Source organism: Callospermophilus lateralis, chromosome 6 (genome assembly GCF_048772815.1).
Source record: "Callospermophilus lateralis isolate mCalLat2 chromosome 6, mCalLat2.hap1, whole genome shotgun sequence".
NCBI lineage: Eukaryota > Metazoa > Chordata > Mammalia > Rodentia > Sciuridae > Callospermophilus > Callospermophilus lateralis.
Window position 1 is genome coordinate 119,329,870 of NC_135310.1, and position 19,141 is coordinate 119,349,010.

The window sequence follows — 19,141 nt, forward strand, 5'->3', positions numbered from 1 at the left end:
AGGATGTTAAGATCATTTTGCTCAAAATAGTTATTGGTCAAAAGAAATCTGTCACAGTAGGAGGGCAAAAGTAAAAGGGTCAGCAGGACAAAAAGGTACAAAACCATTAAAAATCTCAAAGCTCCTGGGTGTGTGATGCACACTTGTAATCCCAGCTAGTCAGGAGGCTGAGGCTACTCGAGCCTCGAGTAGCCTCAGTGACTTATTAAAACCCTGTCTCAAAATAAAAAATAAAAATGGATGCGGATGTAGCTCAGTGGTAAAGCACCTCTAGGTCATTCCCAGCACGGGGGGGGGGGGGGGGGGGGGGAGAAGCAACAACAAAAAAATCTCTAAGCTACAGATCCAATCTAGGGGTAAATAAAGGACCAAGTCAGTAGAATGGTTATGCTAACCACTCTTTCAAAAAAAAGTTTGAATTCCTTAAATAAACATTAATAACTTTAAAAACAATCACTTGTCATATATTCTGTCATTTGAGGGAATCTGTTACTGTCCACAAAAAGGAGCCCATATTTTAAATCTTTCATTATTCATTCCTTATTTCAGAATCCTTTCATATCTCAGGAAATTCACATCTATTTTAGGATTTTTTTTGCTTTTTTCACAAGACTGCAGAGTAAGAATGAATTTATACCCACATTTATTGCAACTGTCTACAGATTTTAGATTTCTCCAGCAAGCCTCCTTTCTGCCCCATTTTTTATTCATTCTTCTTATGCTTAAGAAATTAAGGCTAAGGCTGGGGCTGGGGCTCAATGGCAGAGCACTTGCCTAGCATGTGTGAGGTACTGGGTTCGATCCTTAGCGTCACCTATAAATGAACAAATACAATAAAGGCATTCTGTCCATCTATAATTACAAAAAAGAAATTAAGGTTATAGGGAACTGGAGTTATAGTTCAGTGGTAGAGTGCTTGCCTGCACATGTGAGGCACTGAGTTAGATCCTTAACACCACATAAAAATAAATAAAATAAAGGTATTGTGTCCATCTACAACTAAAAAAAAAAAGAAAAAGAAATTAAGGATAGAATCTTCCTAAACCATAACATAAGTCTCTACTACAATTACACACAACTACAACCTTTGGTTTGGTTTCTCTACTTCTGAACCCTGAGGAATGTATTTCACTTTATCTTTCCACTCACATACATCAGTACATGATTCAACCTAAGTTTCAAGTTATTATATGATGAGTTTTATTTTAACATTTTCTTTTCTCAGATCTTTTGGCTTTTTAGTTGTTAGACTTCATTTTTAACCCAAATTGTACTGCATTCTCAGACCAAAATTGCTTTCCTAGAAATCAGTACTTTCACTACACCCTCAACATAGCAAACTCTTTATTACATGAGAATGTGAATGCCTGCTATGTGCCTGGGACAAGAAGTTTAATACAGTACCTGTCACAAGCTATAGCCTAAAAGCATGTATCTATTAAACAGAAAGGAGTCAGGGTTACATAAAGTATAATCAATGCAATTCAGAACTTCTGCAGGAACTAGACATTTTGGGTAATTATGCTTTCTAGAAAATATATTGCTTATACTTTTAAGTAACAAAAATTATGGTGGCACATCCCAGCTACTTGGGAGGCTGAGGTAGGAGGATCATCTGAGCTGAGGAATTCAAGACCATCCTAGGCAAAATAGTGAGATCCCATCTCAAAAAAGATTAAGTGATGGCCAGGCATGGTGGAGCATGCCTGTAATCCCAGCAACTTGGGAGGCTGAGGCAGGAAGATCACAAGTTCGAGGCCTGTTTCAGCAACTTAGTGAGAACCTGTCTTAAAATAAAAAACAAAAAGACTGAAAAACAGATCACCAAGCAGTGGTAAAGCTCCTGGGTTCAATTCCCAGTACAAAAAAAAAAAAACTAAGAAATAAATATTTTTTAAAAAAAAGAAAAAGAAAAAAATATGAAGTTAATAAAAAATTATATTTAATTCATTTTGGATATAAAGCTAAAATATGTTTATTTATAAAATTTCCTCCTTTTATTAATGTTATATGGAACATAATCTTTATTTAATGGCTAAAAGTCATTATAAACAAATTATAGCACTAAGATATAGTACAATGATGTGTGGGCCTACTTAGGTGTATAAGGGTTATAAACATCTATGAAAATAACTTTGAAAGACTGGGGGGCTCAGAGCTGGGTTTCTTTTTTGGTCAATCTCTCACACAGACATACCACACTACCATAACCTCAGTAAGACCACAGTGGGAGAGGGCCTAATTCTGAGAACAGCACCTACAATGTGCTAGGTCTACCATAAATTTTACAGGGCAGCTGGCAATCACTTGGCCAGGCGCAAAGTCAATGATGAATAAACACTGGTTTAACAAATGGCATTAATTTGTCTGCCTCTCCCTTATTGCTTCTAATCTGCCATGGTGGGAGAAACAGATCACCAAACATGAAAGAACACTAGGTAAAATGTACCTGGCACAGTAACCTGCACATGGCAGGTGCAACATGGCAAAACTGTATGTGATAAACCAAAGATGGCTATCAGTGAGAACTTGAATGTGCTAGAAATTGTGATAAACCTGTTACATATACTATCTCAGACATTACCTATAAGGCAGGTAATATTATCCCCATTTTACAGACATAGAAATTGAGGCTCAAAGTGGTTAACTTGTAGAAAGTCAGTACAGTAAACAAGTGAGGATCAGAAAAACAGGACAACTCTTTTTTTCCTAGTAGAAGTCATCTTGACTGACTTTCTGATTCTCAGGTATACTCTGAAAGGTGAGGACTTCTGACTACACTCAGAAAGTAGAAGCTCAGGAGATCTATGTTTATTAGGATCACCAGAAAGGACTTTAAGAAGACTTAAGCCCAAGCAGTATAGAAAAAAGAGATGGGCTAAGAGAAGAAGGCATTTTGGAACTTAATTATAACCACAAAACCTTTGTGGAATAAAGGAAGGAGATGATAAACACATGAATAAACACACGTGTTTGAAACATCTATACCCACTGCAGCTGTAAGCTCCTCAAATAATTGAACAAAGGTAGGTACAACAGCTGAGACAAAGGCCAGATGTGAAACTATAATTCCACAGCTCTCATTAAATAACCCAGGGTCCTTGTCAGAGAGGGGGGCGGGGGTTGGGAGCATAGAGGACACCTCTACTATTTCCAAACTTACAAAAAGAAAGACAAGCTGGGGCTGGGGTTGTGGCTCAGTGGTAGAGTGTTTGTCTAGCATGTGTGATGGACTAGGTTCGATTGTCTCAGCACCACATAAAAATAAATAAATACATAAATACGTAAATAAAATCAAGGTCCATCAACAACTAAAAAGAAAAAAATTTTAAAAAAAGAAAGACTGGCCTAGGGATTATTAAAATGCATGGTCGCATTTGCTCAGAAATCTTTCACCAAGTTTAACCAGAGTTTTCCTCTAATTAATGACACACCTAATATAACCAGTGCCTGAAGATCCTCCTTACCCCTAGCAGTCACAGGAGCCGGGGGCTGGAAAACTCAGGCATCTATGGCCTCTACAACAGACACAGGGCAAGTCAGGAGTCAGCTCTCCAACTCAGGGGAGGGGAGACCCACCCACAGCTTAAGGCAGAGACTGGACAAACCATCAAGAGGACCAAAGTAAAAATACTGCGCTCCTCAGGCTTCCTTGTCTTAACTACACGGTGGCTAAATCCTCAGCTAAAAATTCAACAGTACCTGAATGAGAGTATCAAGAATAACTCAACCTGTACTGAAGAGAGAGAAAGATGTTCACTAAGCTGTAGCAACTCTCCAAATGCAATATCACCAACTCCAGAGAGAAAGATGCCCCTCCAAACCTCCATGTCTTTCCCTTACCTCTCAGACATCAGAACTGCAGAGGGTCAAAGAATCTAGGTAGGATTCAAGACCCAGGACATACATTCAACATACATTAATGATCACCCGTGGGTCATCAGGCATTAATCTAAGAACAGGAGTATTAATATAAGAAACACTTGTCACTCAGAAGTATACCAGTCATTATTATTTACCTTTATCTGGCCCAAATACTCAAGAGTCCAAGTAAGAAGTTGTGCCCCATAAGCACCAAATAAATCTCCTTTCTCTTATCTGATTCTGATCATGGTGTGCCCACTTGGAATCTTCCCACCATACTTGATCTTACAAACTCTCATATCTTCAAGGCCAGCTTAACTCCCCCTCCTCCGGAAGACCCTGATCTCCCCCACATTCCAAAGTGATGTCTCTGTTCTCCAAAAATTATAGTGAATAACACTACCAGATTATTCATAAATTGACTGTTCTCCAAATGATAACTTTTATTTATTCAACAAATCTTGAGTACCTACTATGAGCCAGCACTGTTCTAAGGGCTAGAGAAACAGCAGCAACAGTAGCATATTTTTCTTCTCCAAAGGCAGCTCCTGGGGAGGGTTCTACTCTTGCCTTTAAAAATCTTCCTGTAAAGATCTGGGTTGGTACTCCGTGCTTAATACCTAACGATTTATGAGAGCCTGGGGCTTTTTTGGTCCAAGCTCACACAAATCGAAGTTACATAAACTAATGGGGAACAAAAGCTACCAAAGCCATTTCTAAATGAACTTCCACTTCTTAAAAACCCCAGAAGAACAAGGAAGGAAAAGAAAACAGGCTATGAAAGCACTGCTGAACCAACATATTTTACTCACGCTGACAAAGCACCTCCAATCCCCCTTCCAAGCCACACAAAAGTGATCTTTTCCCCTCAAGCCTTGCAGTCCCAGACTCAAGTGTTTATTTCAACAGATCTCGGAAAGTTTAAAGCACTTTTCAGTTTCCTAAGACTATCCGAATATTTCTTAATGGATAAGCCCCCTAATGAATCCTGCATATGCCGCTTAGACTAATCCAGTGAGGTTGACAACAAGGAACTACAATTTGAGCTTCAAGCACTAGAGGGGCTCAAAGATGAACACTTAGAATGGGGTAAACCCAGGGACGATTTTAATATAAACAAAAGTCCAGTCCCGTAGAGCTCGGTCGAAGGTTCCAAGTTCCTAAGAGAAGGAAATCAACAGAATTTCCTCCGGGGAGCCGCAAGACTCTGCAAGGCGTGCGAGTATCTGCAGGAGGCGAGGGAGATTTGAGCTGTGTATGTTTGCTCTAAGGTGGCTTTTGTGAGAAACGACAGCTGGCACCTAGAGCGGCAAGGGTGAAGCCGGGCTGTGCCATGCGGCGGAGGCTGCCACCTGGGCACTCCCACCATTCTTCACAGCGGGGTCAGCACGCGAAACCAGGAGAGCCAGGCTCCGCGCGGACCCGCACCCGCGCCCCCTCGGGCTCCTGGCTCCGAGGGTCCTCGCCCCGAGACACGACGCAAGCCCACCCCGCCCGGGTCCCTGGAGCCACGACCTCTCTGGGGACCCAAGAGACCTGCGGGGGAGCGGGTCTCCAGGCGTCGGCCCGGCGCGGCGCGTACCCACCTGAGCAGACTGGAGAGAGGGTGGCTGGAAGAGCCGAGGCCGCCGCCGCCCCCGCCGCCGCCGCCGCCCCCGGAGCCGCCGCCGCCGCCGCCCCCGAAGCCCGAGGAGAGCCGCTTCCCGGACAGCAGCTTCTCCACGGCCGGGAGGTGCCCGGTGCGGGCCGCCTCCAGCAGCTCCTGCTCCTTCCCCATCCCCAGGGCCGCCACCCCCTCGACCCCCTCCCCGGGGCCGCCGCCAAGCCTGCACGGGCTCCCAAACTTTCCGTCTCCGGGCAACGCACCCCCCAAACCGGCCGGGGACACCACCCCCCTCCCCCCCGCCTCTCCCCCCCGAGAGCGCGTCACTTCCGGGATCTGGCGTCACGCGTCACCGCGCCCCTGCGCCCCGCCCCCTTGCCCACCTAGCTGGGCGGGGCTCCGCGGGCCAGCGCAGGTGGACCTGGCTGTTCTGCGAGCCGCCTGGCAGAGCGAAGTGTCAACGCCACGCGTGGGCACCACTGAGCAGGTGGAAGAGAACAAACGGGGCCCACCTGTACGCGCCTCCAGAAGCGCGCTCCTTCCCCAAAGGTTTCGGGAGCTCACGGGACTGGAAATACGGTAATTCGTCCAGGCAGTCCAGAAACAAAGAGAGAAATATGGTAACGCGCACCCACATTTCTTAGCCCATTCAGCACACTACATTAAGTATGTTGTAGATGCAGAGACCTAGTGATACACAGGTGAGTAAAACGCCCAACTCGTATCTCAATGTTGGAAGACAGGAAATTTTTAAAATAAAAAATATCATTGCCACTCCATGAAAAGATTCATTTAAGTGAAACGGGCAAAAGAGAGACCTCCCTCTTTGTAGGCTTTCTTCCTAGTTTTGATGAAATTAACCAAACTAATTTTTAAAAGAAAAAGTCAGGTTTGTGAAACCACACTCGATCTTAAGTTTGGTTACTACTGCTGAGCTGGAGAAAAAAAGAAAAAGAAAGTATGTGATTCAGTAGAAGTTGTCTGTCGATCCACGATACTAGCAATGTTCCTGACTCGAAGTAAGCGATCAATAGTTGTGGAGTGAATAAATGAATTAGATTAATTCTGCTTCGGCTCTCCCAGTCCCTCTCCCATCTCCACTCCCGCTTAAGTGGTTGCGAAATAAAAAGGAAATGCTAACCATTCAATTGTAAATACAAGCCTGCGGCCACCGTCTAATTGGAAGGTACCAGCCTGAATCCCTGCTTAAAAGTTTGCCAGCCAAAGGTAGCTGCATTCCCCGACACCAACATGCAATGGAACTGAGTTTTAACCCCGTCCCCTAACTTTACTCTGAGGGAGAGAGGCTAAGGAAGGGGTTAACATTATATTATTAGAAATGCGGAAAGGAAAAAAATGAGTCTTTCAGTGAACAAAACTGCTCTCCCTCACAAATGCTGGTTTTCTAGAGAGGAGAATGCACACTTCCTATTTTTCTTCTTCCCACTACCACAAAGCCAGAGCTCTTCAAGTCATTTAGCGCGCTTCAAAATGACCCCTCCGAGGAGCTGTAGGGGTGATGTCATCGCAGCGCGACAGCAGGAAGTAAGCTTCTGACCTACTGTGCAGCGCCGCACCTGACAGCTCTGAGATCTCTGCTCCAATCCCGGCGGCGATGGACAATGCCCGAGAGTCGCCGGCGGACAAAGGTGGAGAGACAGGGGAGTCAGATGAGACGACTGTTCCTCCCGGTGTCCCCGGGACTACTGACAATGACGGAATCCCAGAGGAAACGGATGGAGACGGAGATGCGGACTTGAAAGAAGCCGCAGCCGAAGAAGGCGAGGTAGGAAGATGTGTTGAAGCTGGAGAAGTAATCCGAGATTATGTTACTGTATAGAAACAAAGAGAGAAATATGGTAACGCGCACCCACATTTCCTAGTCCATTCAGCTTGCCCTGCTTCCTGGGTTAGTCTCTGCCAAACTAGAAGAACTCAAAACTCACCACGACTCTTAAGTCGGCGATCTCGAGGTGGGTAGGAGGGGACGACAGAACTCTAGTGCTGCTGCGAGGCCAAGCACTGGGTTTGTATATTTTGATCACTGCCTTTAAAGCTACTTGTAAGGGAATTCAAATAGCCTCGTGGTTTTCCTAGAATCAGATATCACACTAAGATTTAGTGCAAGAACTAGCACCCAAGAATCAGAGCATTCCTTCCACCACAATATGGTCCCTCTTAGATGTTGTTTAAGCAGTTTTTGTCTTTAAAGGTGGCAGAGTCGCTCAGGTCCATTAAAGGGAGTTTTTTGGATTTGGGTTTTAGTTTTTTTGTTTTGTTTTGTTTTGGTTTTGTACTGGGGGTTGAACACAGGGGTACTTAACCATTGATCCCCACCCTCCGTCCCCAGCCTTTTTTTTTTTTTTTTTTTTTTTTTTTTAATTTTGAAACGGAGTCTTAACTAAGTTGCTGAGAGTGCCCTCTTGCATTCATCCTACCTCAACCTCTCCAGGCTGTTGGCTTACAGGCCTCTGTCCACCCCACCTGGAAAAAGGGAGGTTTTGAAAGAGTTAATGGTTAAATCATGTTCTTACCCTTTTGGACATTTAACTGTTATCAGTGACATGGATATTAATGTCCAGGGATAGCAACAGCATTAAAACCACAGAGTAATCAGTTGTGCCACCCAGAAGCTCAGCAATATTGCCTAGCTAAGCATCAGTCAGGAGATCAGAATCTCAGCATTCTCTGAGTTCCATTTCTGGAGGTAGAATCTCTGAGTCTTAGAATTAGGAAGGACTTAAGAAATCAGGAAGTTAGCATTAAATTAGATGGAAACAGACTTTCAGAACATAAAGTTACAACAAATATATAAAGTAAGAACTTATAGAAAAAGAGAAAAATGTGCCAAAACTACGTGAACAAGGAAGCTTTAAACAGGTCTCAAGGACAGAAAGATTTTGAATAACTGGCTAAGTTGGCTAAGAGAGTCCACTATATATAGAAACCTGTGCCCAAAAGATATGAAATTGTAATGCTTCTAAATATACCACCACCCCCCTATTCTGAGACAGGGTCTCACTAAGTTGTCCAGGCTGACCTCAAATTTGGAATCCTCCTGCCTCATCATCCTGAGCAGCTGGGATTTATAGGTGTGCACTACCATGCCAGGCCTTAGAAAACAAATTCCTAAAAGCAGAAATCATAACAGGTCACATCCTATTAATATATTGCAAAAAGCCTGAAATTAACAGTGAAAAACTTTCTCCTTCAAAAAAGAAAACACTAACCCCCCAACATTGTTAAGCCATTTTTAAAATAGCCCTTAGGTTAAAGAAATAAACAGAACACTACACTACATTCTATGAGATTTAACCAATACCTTCTTTAGAAAAAATTCATAGCCTTACACATTTTAAAAATAAGCATACAAAATAAACCAGAAGAGTATAGGAAGAAATTAACAAGGATAAAAGTAGATTCTAATGAATTCTCACTTAAACAAACATAGGAAGCCAGGTACACAGGCACATGTCTGTAGTTCCAGCAGCTCAGGAGGCTAAGGATCAGGAGTTCAAAACTTCAGCAACTTGGAAAGACCCTAAGAACTCAGTTGAATAAAATATTTTAAAAGGGCTGGAGATGTACTTCAGTGGTAAAGTACCCCTGGGTTCAATACCTGGTACCAAAACAACAACAACAACAACAAAAGTAGGAGCTGAGGGTATAGCTCACGGATACAGAACAAGTCCAAAGCCCTGGGTTTGGTCTCTAGTACCACCAAAAGGAAAAGAAAATTTAATTTTTGAGTTTAAGCCAAGTAAAAGTGAAAAATCCAAGAAAACATGAATAATTTTTTAGGAAAATATAAACAGTCAAAATTGAGGCACAGAGTTAAAAAAAATCTTGTATAAATCAGTAATTAGAAAGAAATTGAAGATCACCAAAGATATGCAAACTTGCTGGGTTCAATGATACACGCCTATAATGCCAGCAACAGGAGGCTGAGGCAGGAGGATTGCAAGTTCAAGGCCAGCCTTAACAACTTAATGAGGCCCTAAGCAACTTAGCAAGACCCTGTCTCAAAATAAAAAATAAAAAGGGGTATAGATATAGCTCAGCGGTAAAGTGCCCCTGGGTTCAATCCCTAGTACCAAAAATAGATTCGGACTTCATGCCCACCTATCTCCCATATTCCTGTGTGAGTTTAGATCTGAGTTCCTCTTTAAGGGAAACAAATCTTATTGAAGAGTTTTGTGGTATACTTAAAATTCCATAGTAAGTTGGAGGGGACAAAATTTAGATTTGATTTTGTTCTTATTAAGCCAATTTATTAAACATCAAGCATGATGTTAAGTGGTTATGGGGGAGATATATACATAATAACAGACAAAACTATCTTTAAAATTTTTTTGATCTATGATGAATGGGTGATAGAAGTCAGGGAAGAAATTTAAAAATTTTTAGACTCAGCCAGATACAGTGGCATACGCCTGTAATCCCAGCAGCTTGGGAGGCTGAGGCAGGAGGATTGTGAGTTGAAAGCCAGCCTCAGCAAAAGTGAGGTGCTAAGCAACTGGGTGAGCCCTGTCTCTAAATAAAATACAAAATACAGGCTTGGTGGCAGAGCCCTTGCCTAGCACATGTGAGACACTGGGTTTGATCCTTAGCACCACATAAAAATAAAATAAAAATAAAGGCATGCTGTCCATCTACAACTACAATAAAATAAAATAAAATACAAAATAGGGCTGTGGATGTGGCTCAGTGGTGGAGTGCCCCTGAGTTCAATCCCTGGTAACAAAAAAACAACAACAAAAAAATTCTCAGACACAAATGAGAATAGTGATAGAATATACCAGAAACTTTGGGATCCTGTGAAGGCAGTTCTAAGAGGAAAGTTGATAGATATGCATTCCTACATTAAAAAATCAGAAAGATCCCAAATCAACAACCTAATGATACATCTCAAAGCTCTTGAAAAAAGAAAAATAAACCAATTCCCAAACCAGTAGAAGAAAAGAAATAATTGAGAGCCAAAATCAACGAACCAAGATCAATGAGCAATATAAAGGATCAATGAAGAAAAGAGTTGGTTCTTTGAAAAGATAAGCAAGATTGATAAACTGTTAGCCAAGCTAACCAAAAGAAAAAGAAGACCCAAATTAATAAAATTACAGATGAAAATGGAGATATCACCACAGATCATAGAAATCCAGCAAATCATTAGGGACTATCTTGAAAATATTTTCCAAAAATTTGGAAAACCTAGAAAAATGGATACATTTCTAGACAAATATGATCTGCCAAAATTGAATCAAGAGGACATAGAAAATCTAAATAGACCAATAATTTGTAATGAGATAGAAGGAGCAATAAAATTCTTCCAACAAAGAAAAACACAGGACAAGATGGATTCTCCGCTGAATTGTATCAGGCCTTTAAACAATACCTAATGCCAATGCTTCTCAAATTTTTCCATAAAATAGAAAGGGATGAAACACTTCCAAATATATTATGTGAAGCCAGTATAACACTTATACCAAAACCATATAAGGCACATCAAGGAAAGAAAACTACAGACCAATATCTCTGATGACCTTAATAGTTAATAAAATATTAGCAAATTGCTTTCAACAACATATTAAGAAGACTGTACATCATGATTAAGTTGGTTTTATTCCAGATGCAAAGATACTTTAACATATACAAATCAATAAATGTAATTCATCACATAAATAGAATTAAAGACAAAAATCATATATTCATCTCAATAGATACAGAGATGTCCTTTGACAAAATTCAGCACTCATTTCATGATAAAGCATTAAAAAAATAATTAATAGAAGGAACCTACCTCAACATTATAAAGGCTATATGTGAAAAGCCCAAAACCAATCTTATAATAAATGGGGAAAAGCTAAAAAAGCATTTCCTTTAAAATCTGGAACAAGTCAAGAATGTCTGCTCTCACCACTCCTATTTAATATAGTGCTAGAAATTCTAACCAGAGCAATTAGGCAAGAGAAGGAAATAAAAGGAATAAAAATAGGAAAGGAAGTAGTCAAATTGTCACTGTTTGCAGACGATATGATCCTATACTTAGTCCAAAAAAAATCCACCAAAAGACTGTTAGAGCTAATAAACAAATAATTAGTTTTCCCAGCACCAATTGTTAAAAAGGCTGTTTTCTCTAATGTATGTTTTGGCAACTTTGTCAAGGATCAGATGACTATATGTGGGTCTATCTCTGTGTCTTGTATTCTGTACCACTGGTCTTTGTGTTACAAAATAAGCATACAAATATCCATAGCTTTCCTATATACCAACAATGAATTTTCTGAGAAAGAAATTAGGAAACAATTCCATTTACAATAGCTTAAAAAAAAAAAAAAAAAAACCCCGGGAATAAATCTAACCAATGAAGTGAAAGACCTCTACAATGAAAACTATAGGACATTGAAGAAAGAAATTGAAGCCCTCAGAAGGTGGAAAGACTTCCCATGTTCATAAATAGGCAGAATTAATATTGTTTAAATGATCATACTACCAAAAGCAATATGCAGATTCAATGCAATTCTCCTCAAAATACCAATGACATTCTTCACAGAACTAGAAAAAAACACTCCTGATATCATTTGTAAGAACACAAAAGACCAAGAATAGCTAAAGCATTCTTTGTCAAAAAAGCAATGCTGGGGGCTAGAGCTGTGACTCAGTGGTAGAGCACTTGCCTAGCATGTGTGAGGAACTGGGTTCGATTCTCAGCACCACATGTAAATAAATGAATAAAATAAAGGTCCGTTAACATCTAAAAAGAAAAATTTAAAAATAAATAAATGAATAAAGCAATGCTGGAAGTGTCACTATACCTGATTTCAAATTATACTACAGAGTTATAGTAACAAAATTGTATGGTACTAGCATAAACACAGACATATAGACCAGTGGTACAGAATAGAAGACACAGAGACAAACCCACACAGATGCAGACATCTGATTCTTGATTAAAGTGCCAGAAACATGCACTGGAAAAAAGACAGCCTTTTAAAGAAATGGTGCTAGGAAAACTTACTGTCCATATGAATTTGAAACTAGACCCTTATCTCTCACTCTGAACAAAAATCAACTCAAAATGGATCAAAGACCTAGGAATTAGACCAGAAACTATGCAACTCTGAGAAGAAAACATAAGGTCAATTCTACAACACATAGGCACAGACAATGACTTTCTCAACAGGATCCCTAAAGCTCAGGAAATAATGCCAAGAGTTAATACATGGGATGGGATCAAATTTAAAAGCTTCTATGCAGCAAGGAAACAATTAGGAATGTGAAGAGAGAATGGGGGGAAAAATTTTCCTAGCTACTGTTCTGACAGAGGAATAATAATATAGAGAGCTCAAAAAACTTTACACCCCACACACACACACACACACAAAAAAAAAAACAATTAATTATGGGCAATGAATTAAACACTTCTCAAAGGAAGAAATACAAATGGACAACAAATGCATGAAAAATAAGCCAAACTCAGAAAGTCTAGGGTCAAATATTTTCTCTCATATGTGGAAGCTACAGAGGGAAAAGGAAAACAAAGTGGGGAGGGTGGGGATCTCATGAAAATCAAAAGGGGATCAGTAGAGGAAGTTTGGGGTGGAAGGGAGGAGGGAAGGAAGGAAATACTAGAGAGTGATATCGGCCAAATTGTATTGTGATATTGTGTGTATGTATGAATATGTAACAAATCCCATGTTTATGTACAACGATAATATACCAATAAAAAGGGGGGAAAGAAAAAAATTTTGTTCTAGTAAGGGGAAATATATTTGCATTTGCATGATATGGGACTGAAGAGTAGGAAGAAAAGAACACTACGTGGAGAAGAATCTCATTGAAAGTTCCAAATTGAAAGAAACGTTGTTTTGATGACAAGAGACCCCCTTTTTTTTTTTTTTTTTTTTTTTTTTACTATTTTTTCCATGTGGAATCATCAGCAGTAAGGAGATCTGTAGCTCTAGAGGCAAAATTGCTAGCTGGATGGGGAGGACTTTCCTGACATCCCCTTAAAAGAACAAGGTCAGAAAAGTGGGTCCAGGAGAGAGTGGTTGTTTTGATCTTTGACATCGCATAAACAGGTACTGAGCTATGATCATAGCTAAACTGGAAAACTGGATTATTTAGCTAGTTTTCTTTCACAGCTGGTCTATAATCTTTCTTTAGGAAATATACTGTATTTTACTCTTGATGGTACAGTCAGTGCCTAGAACCAAAAAACTACTCAATAAATGGATTTGTTGTTGTAATGTGTTGTAACCTTGCCCAAGCCTGCAAAGTAGGCCAAATATATAATAGGGTTTCTTTTGTCTTCCCAGCTGAAGAGTCAGGACATTTCAGATTTAACAGCAGTTGAAAGAGAAGACTCATCATTACTTACTCCTACAGCCAAAAAATTGAAAATAGATACCAAAGAAAAGAAAGAGAAGAAGCAGAAAGTGGATGAAGATGAGATTCAAAAGATGCAGTAAGTCCCTTTCCAACCATTCCCCATTTCAAGGCTCTAACATGACCACACAAATTTAATAATTTTTTGGCCTTTAAAAATGTTTTTTCCTTTTTTGGATTTTTTTAAAAGACAATTAATGTGTTATAGTTTAGAAAATATAAATAAAATGAAAAAATATTTCCTTACCACCATGGGATATATAATAATATATATAATATGGTAATACTATGATATGTATGCTATATTTCCTATATACATATTCCATAAATAAAATTAAATAATTTATTTTTCAAACACAAATACTATGATTTTTTTTAATTTGTGTTTTTTTTTTAGTTGTAGGTGGACACAATACCTTTATTTTATTTATTTTTATTTTTATGTGGCCGCGGGGATCAAACCCAGTGCCTCACGCATGCTAGAAATCACTCTCCCACTAAGCCACAACCCCGGCCCCTATGATGTTTTTGACATTATAAATGGTGAATGTTTTTCATGTCAGTAATTAAAGCATGTAGTTTATAATTTTCTTCAAAAAACTATTATAGCTGGGTGCCATGGCTCATGCCTGTAATCCCAGTGGCTTGGAATGCTGAGGCAGGAGGATCTTAGTTCAAAGCCAGCCTCAACAATTTAGCAAGGCCCTAAGCAACTCAGCAAGACACTATCTTTATTTATAAAATATAAAAAAATGTTGGGAATGTGGCTCAGTGATTAACTACCTCTGGGTTCAATTCCTGGTACCAAGAAAAAAAGAACTATTATAGCCAGGCATGGTGGTATGTACCTATAATCTCAGCAACTCTGGAGGCTGAAGATTGCAAGTTTGAGGCCAGCCTCAGCAACTTAGCAGGGCCCTAAGCAATTTAGTGGAATCTTATCTTAAAAAATAAAATGGGCTGAGGATGTAACTCAGTGGTAAAGCTCCCCTGCCTTTAATCCCTAGTATAAAAAAATCTATAGTTTCTGACTGAAATAGTATGAGCTCATTGTAAATAAATCAGAAAATACAAAAACAGAAAAAAGTACCCATAAGCCTACCACCCAGGGTTTATTCTAAGCATACACCCACACAACCTTGGGTTTAATATTTGTGCATATATGTTTTCAGATTTTTTTTTGCATTTGACTGGTAGAGCTAAATATTTTTATGTCAGTAATTATGCCCATAAATCATCTTTTTTAAATTTTTTTTTACATACTAGGGATTGAACATAGGAAAAGTCTACCACCGAGCTACAGCCACAGCACTTTTTTAATTTTTTATTTTGAGGCAGGGTCTCACTAAATTGCCCAGACTGGTCTCAAATTTGCAATCCTCCTGCCTCAGCCTCTCAAGTAGCTGGATTATAGGCATTCACCATCACACCTGGCATATGTTATCATTTTTAATAGCTGAATTCTATTCCATTGTGTAGATAAATCATAATTTAACCAATACTTGTAATCATATTGTTTGGGTTATTTTTTTTTTTTCCTTTTGACAACACTGTGATGTATCCTTGGACACATTGTTGCATATTTTTCTATTACTCTCTAAGATAAACTCCTAGAAGTATAATTGATAGTTCAAACAGTATGAAAAATTTTCAGACTTTCCATACATATTTCCAATTTTTTAAAATATGTTTTCTTGCTGGGCGCAGTGGCACACACCTATAATCTCAGCAGCTCAGGAGGCTGAGAGAGGAGAGGATCATGAGTTCAAAGCCAGCCTTAGCAAAAGCGAGGCACTAAACAACTCAGTGAGACCCTACCTCTAAATAAAATATAAAATAGAGCTGGGGATGTGGCTTAGTGGTTGAGTGCCACTGAGTTCAATCCCTGATACCCACCCTCCAAAAAAAAAAAAAAAGTTTTCTTGCCAGGAGCAATGGCACAGACCTGTAATTCCAGCGACTTGGGAAGCTGAGACAGGAGGATCAAGAGTTCAAAGCCAAACTCAGCAACTTAGCAAAGCCCTAAGCAATTTAGTGAGACCCTGTCTCAAAATAAAAATTTAAAAATGAGGTGAGGGGTTGGGGATGTGGCTCAGTGGTTAAGTGACCCTGGGTTCAATTCTCAGGACCAATAATAATAGTAATAATAAATTTAAAAAATTAAAAAAATGTTTTATTTTTAATTTCCTTAGTTAATAATGAAGGTTATTTTTCACTCCATATTATTAGCCTTTGATATTTTTGTAAACTTCCTGTTAATTGCCTAAAATTGATTTGGCCATTTATGTATTAAGAGTATTAATTGTTTTCTAATATTTGTAAATATTTTTCTCCTAAACTGGGTATGGCAGTATGTGCCTGTAATCCCAGTTGCTCTGGAGGCTAAGTCAGGAGGATTGCAAGTTTGAGGCCAGCCTAGGCAACTGAGCAAGGCTGTCTCAAAAATAAATAAGAAGGGAAAATAAATAATTTTAAAAGGATTTAAATTTAAAAATGAATGAATAAATAAGAAGGGTTTGGGATATAGATCAATGGTAAAGGGCCCCCTGAGTTCAGTCCCCAGTATTTAAAAAAAAAAAAATTCTTGTAAATCAGTTAGTGTTGTAAATACTGGTTTGAATATGAGTTTATATATTAAATATTTACTATCAATGTGAAATGCTGTAAAGTAGAATTAGAGAGTCTAAAGCTGAAATCACCATATATCTAGTATGAGACAGTGATCCTACATCATTAAGTTTAAAACGAGATTGTTTCACACTTTGTCAAGTTCCTTAGTAATAGAAATGTTTTAATTCTGTTTTTCATAAGTACCAAGACTAATGCCATTGACTCCTTGAAAATTTATTTCTTCATGTCCAAAACTCGGTTGTTCCTAGATTTTTTATTGGTGCTTTATAGTTGTACATCATGATGGGATTTGTTGCTCACATATTCATACCTGTACACAATGTAAAAACATAATTGGGCCAATATCACTCCTTAGTACTTCCCCCTACCTCCCATCTCTGATCCCTTTCCTTACTGACCTCCCTTTGATTTTTATGAGATTCCCTCCTCCCACCCCTATTTTTCTTTTCCTTTTCCCTCGGTAGCTTCCACATAGGAGGAAAAAACATTTAAAACCCTTGACTTTTTGAGTTTGGCTTATTTTGCTTAACATAATGGAGAGATGTGTTTTTAATGATTTAACATCTTCAGCATTCATTCTTACTAGCCAATTTAATTACCTGAATCTTTATCTAGAATCCTGGTTTCTTCCTTTTCTGAGGAGCAGCTGAACCGATATGAAATGTATCGCCGGTCAGCTTTCCCTAAGGCGGCCATTAAAAGGGTAAGGATGAACCACCACCCTTCATCTCTACACATCAAAACTGAACCAGGCTCAATAGCTATGACTCTCAGCATTTTGAAGCGACATATTAAGCAAACTGGTGGATTAATTAGGCAGGAAAATAAAAATAACATACCCTTCAATTATGTGATCAGTTCCAGTTTTGTAAGCCAGAGAGCATAGAGAGCAAGTTATAACATACATGAATCTTTGTCTCAATTTTAGCATGCCACCTTTAGTAAACACTTTTTCAGTACAGAACTGTTTTTTATTGGTACTATATTCCAAAGCCAGTCCTTGACTATCTTAATTAGTCTTTGTCCTTTTTTTAAGCTGATCCAGTCCATCACTGGCACCTCTGTGTCCCAGAATGTTGTTATTGCTATGTCTGGTATTTCCAAAGTTTTCGTCGGGGAGGTGGTTGAAGAAGGTGAGTAGTGTTGGTTACATGTACAGGACTGTACCTGTGTTAGTCTTATTTTCAAGAACATTTACACTGAGGAACTTACCAAAGTACCTGTGGGAGTTAATTTGTATTGGAAGTTCACTACACTGGAAGCCTTATATTCAGTAGGGCTTGACCACTATTTCTTGAAAGTTTAAATACTAGGGCTCAAGGAATCATCTAGGAAACCCCTCTCCCTGATTCCTGTTCTTAACCCAGGGTGACAGAAGCAGATGTTGTATTATTCACATGCAGACCTCGTTTCTGCTGCCAAAAATAAAGATACAAAAAGAGCAATTACCAGAACTGAGCAGTGAGTGCAAGGTGGTAAGTTATCCCTGATTTTGTCACCCCCGGGAGCTGCTCTTTTCTATCAAGCTAAAAACCTGGCTACTTCCCATTGCTAATCTCTAGCTTATGACATCTTTCTTTAAGCAGGAGATGTTTTAAACGGTTGCCTATGATAAAGCTCAGTATGGGACATTATACTACAGGAATATGATACACTTGGTCACATTCTCTTCAGAATGGAAAATGTTAGTAAGCCTAAGAAGGGTTACCAGGAATTAAAGACTCTGGAGGATTGTGTGGTGAATGAGTAAGTTCTCGTATGATAATAAAGTTTTCCCCTTTCCCTTTTTAGCGCTGGATGTGTGTGAGAAGTGGGGAGAAATGCCACCACTACAACCCAAACACATGAGGGAGGCAGTTCGGAGGTTAAAGTCAAAGGGGCAAATCCCCAACTCGAAGCACAAAAAAATTATCTTCTTCTAGACCAAAGCCTGGAAAACCCAATTACGGACAGGAGTACTGGTTCCAGACTTCCTGTTATGTGAGACTTTCAGCCCTGGTGCTTTGGTATCTCAGTCCTCCAAGGAATCCATGATGATTTTAATGTCTTTCTCCCATCTTGTTTCTGTCACACCTAGAAGGCATGTGGCCTGCTTCATACTTGCCTTGACTAAATTTTGGAACCTCTTAACAGCATTTTGAGGTATTTAACTGTCTCTTGGCTAGTTGGAAGAGAGGTATATGAGCCTTCTGCATCTTCTGGAAAGGGGAGCTGCTTTCAGAGAGAGAAAACCTTTCCAAGAGAACTCTGATGGTTTCACATTGAAGCCTAAATTTGCTGAGACTTGGCTTATGTCTGGTTTTAAGTAGATGAAACAACCGAAACTTTTGACTTACAATTCTCTACTGTGAAGGACGCAGTGATAACAGGAGTAGTGGAATAATTTGTGCTTGTTAATATTTAAGATTCTCCTGTGGATTTTGGTGAGTGATCATTAAATTTTTTCAGCTTGCTGTATGTGGATTCATTTTGTATCAAGCTGATTGGAATGGGAATAAATTCATCACTTTTTTTTTTTTTTTGGTGTCCAAATAAAACTGATCTTGACTTTTTTGTGAAAATTTGTGAGCCCTTCCCATTTTCTATTAGAACCAGTATAATTTTTAAATCATGCAAGAGTACTTCAAACACTGTTAAAAAAAATGTAAGAAAGCCCAT

At 39.3% G+C, this 19,141-nt stretch overlaps 2 protein-coding genes across 11 annotated transcripts in view; one reads left to right on the forward strand and one right to left on the reverse strand.

The window, feature by feature from the left end:
- Positions 1-5,641, reverse strand: part of Anks1a (ankyrin repeat and sterile alpha motif domain containing 1A) — a 182,306-nt gene extending 176,665 nt beyond the window's left edge. For all 10 annotated transcript variants that reach the window (XM_076858864.1, XM_076858870.1, XM_076858861.1 and 7 more), the window contains exon 1: positions 5,451-5,641. In XM_076858864.1, the coding sequence (XP_076714979.1) occupies positions 5,451-5,641 (191 nt within the window). The remainder of the gene's footprint in view (positions 1-5,450) is intronic.
- Positions 5,642-7,021: 1,380 nt separating this feature from the next.
- Taf11 (TATA-box binding protein associated factor 11) lies at positions 7,022-19,109 on the forward strand. Its single transcript, XM_076858872.1, has 5 exons — positions 7,022-7,253; positions 13,783-13,931; positions 17,099-17,186; positions 17,520-17,616; positions 18,275-19,109. The coding sequence occupies exons 1-5, from the start codon at positions 7,083-7,085 to the stop codon at positions 18,403-18,405; spliced, it is 636 nt and encodes a 211-aa protein (XP_076714987.1). The 5' UTR covers positions 7,022-7,082; the 3' UTR covers positions 18,406-19,109.
- The last annotated feature ends 32 nt before the right edge of the window (positions 19,110-19,141 follow it).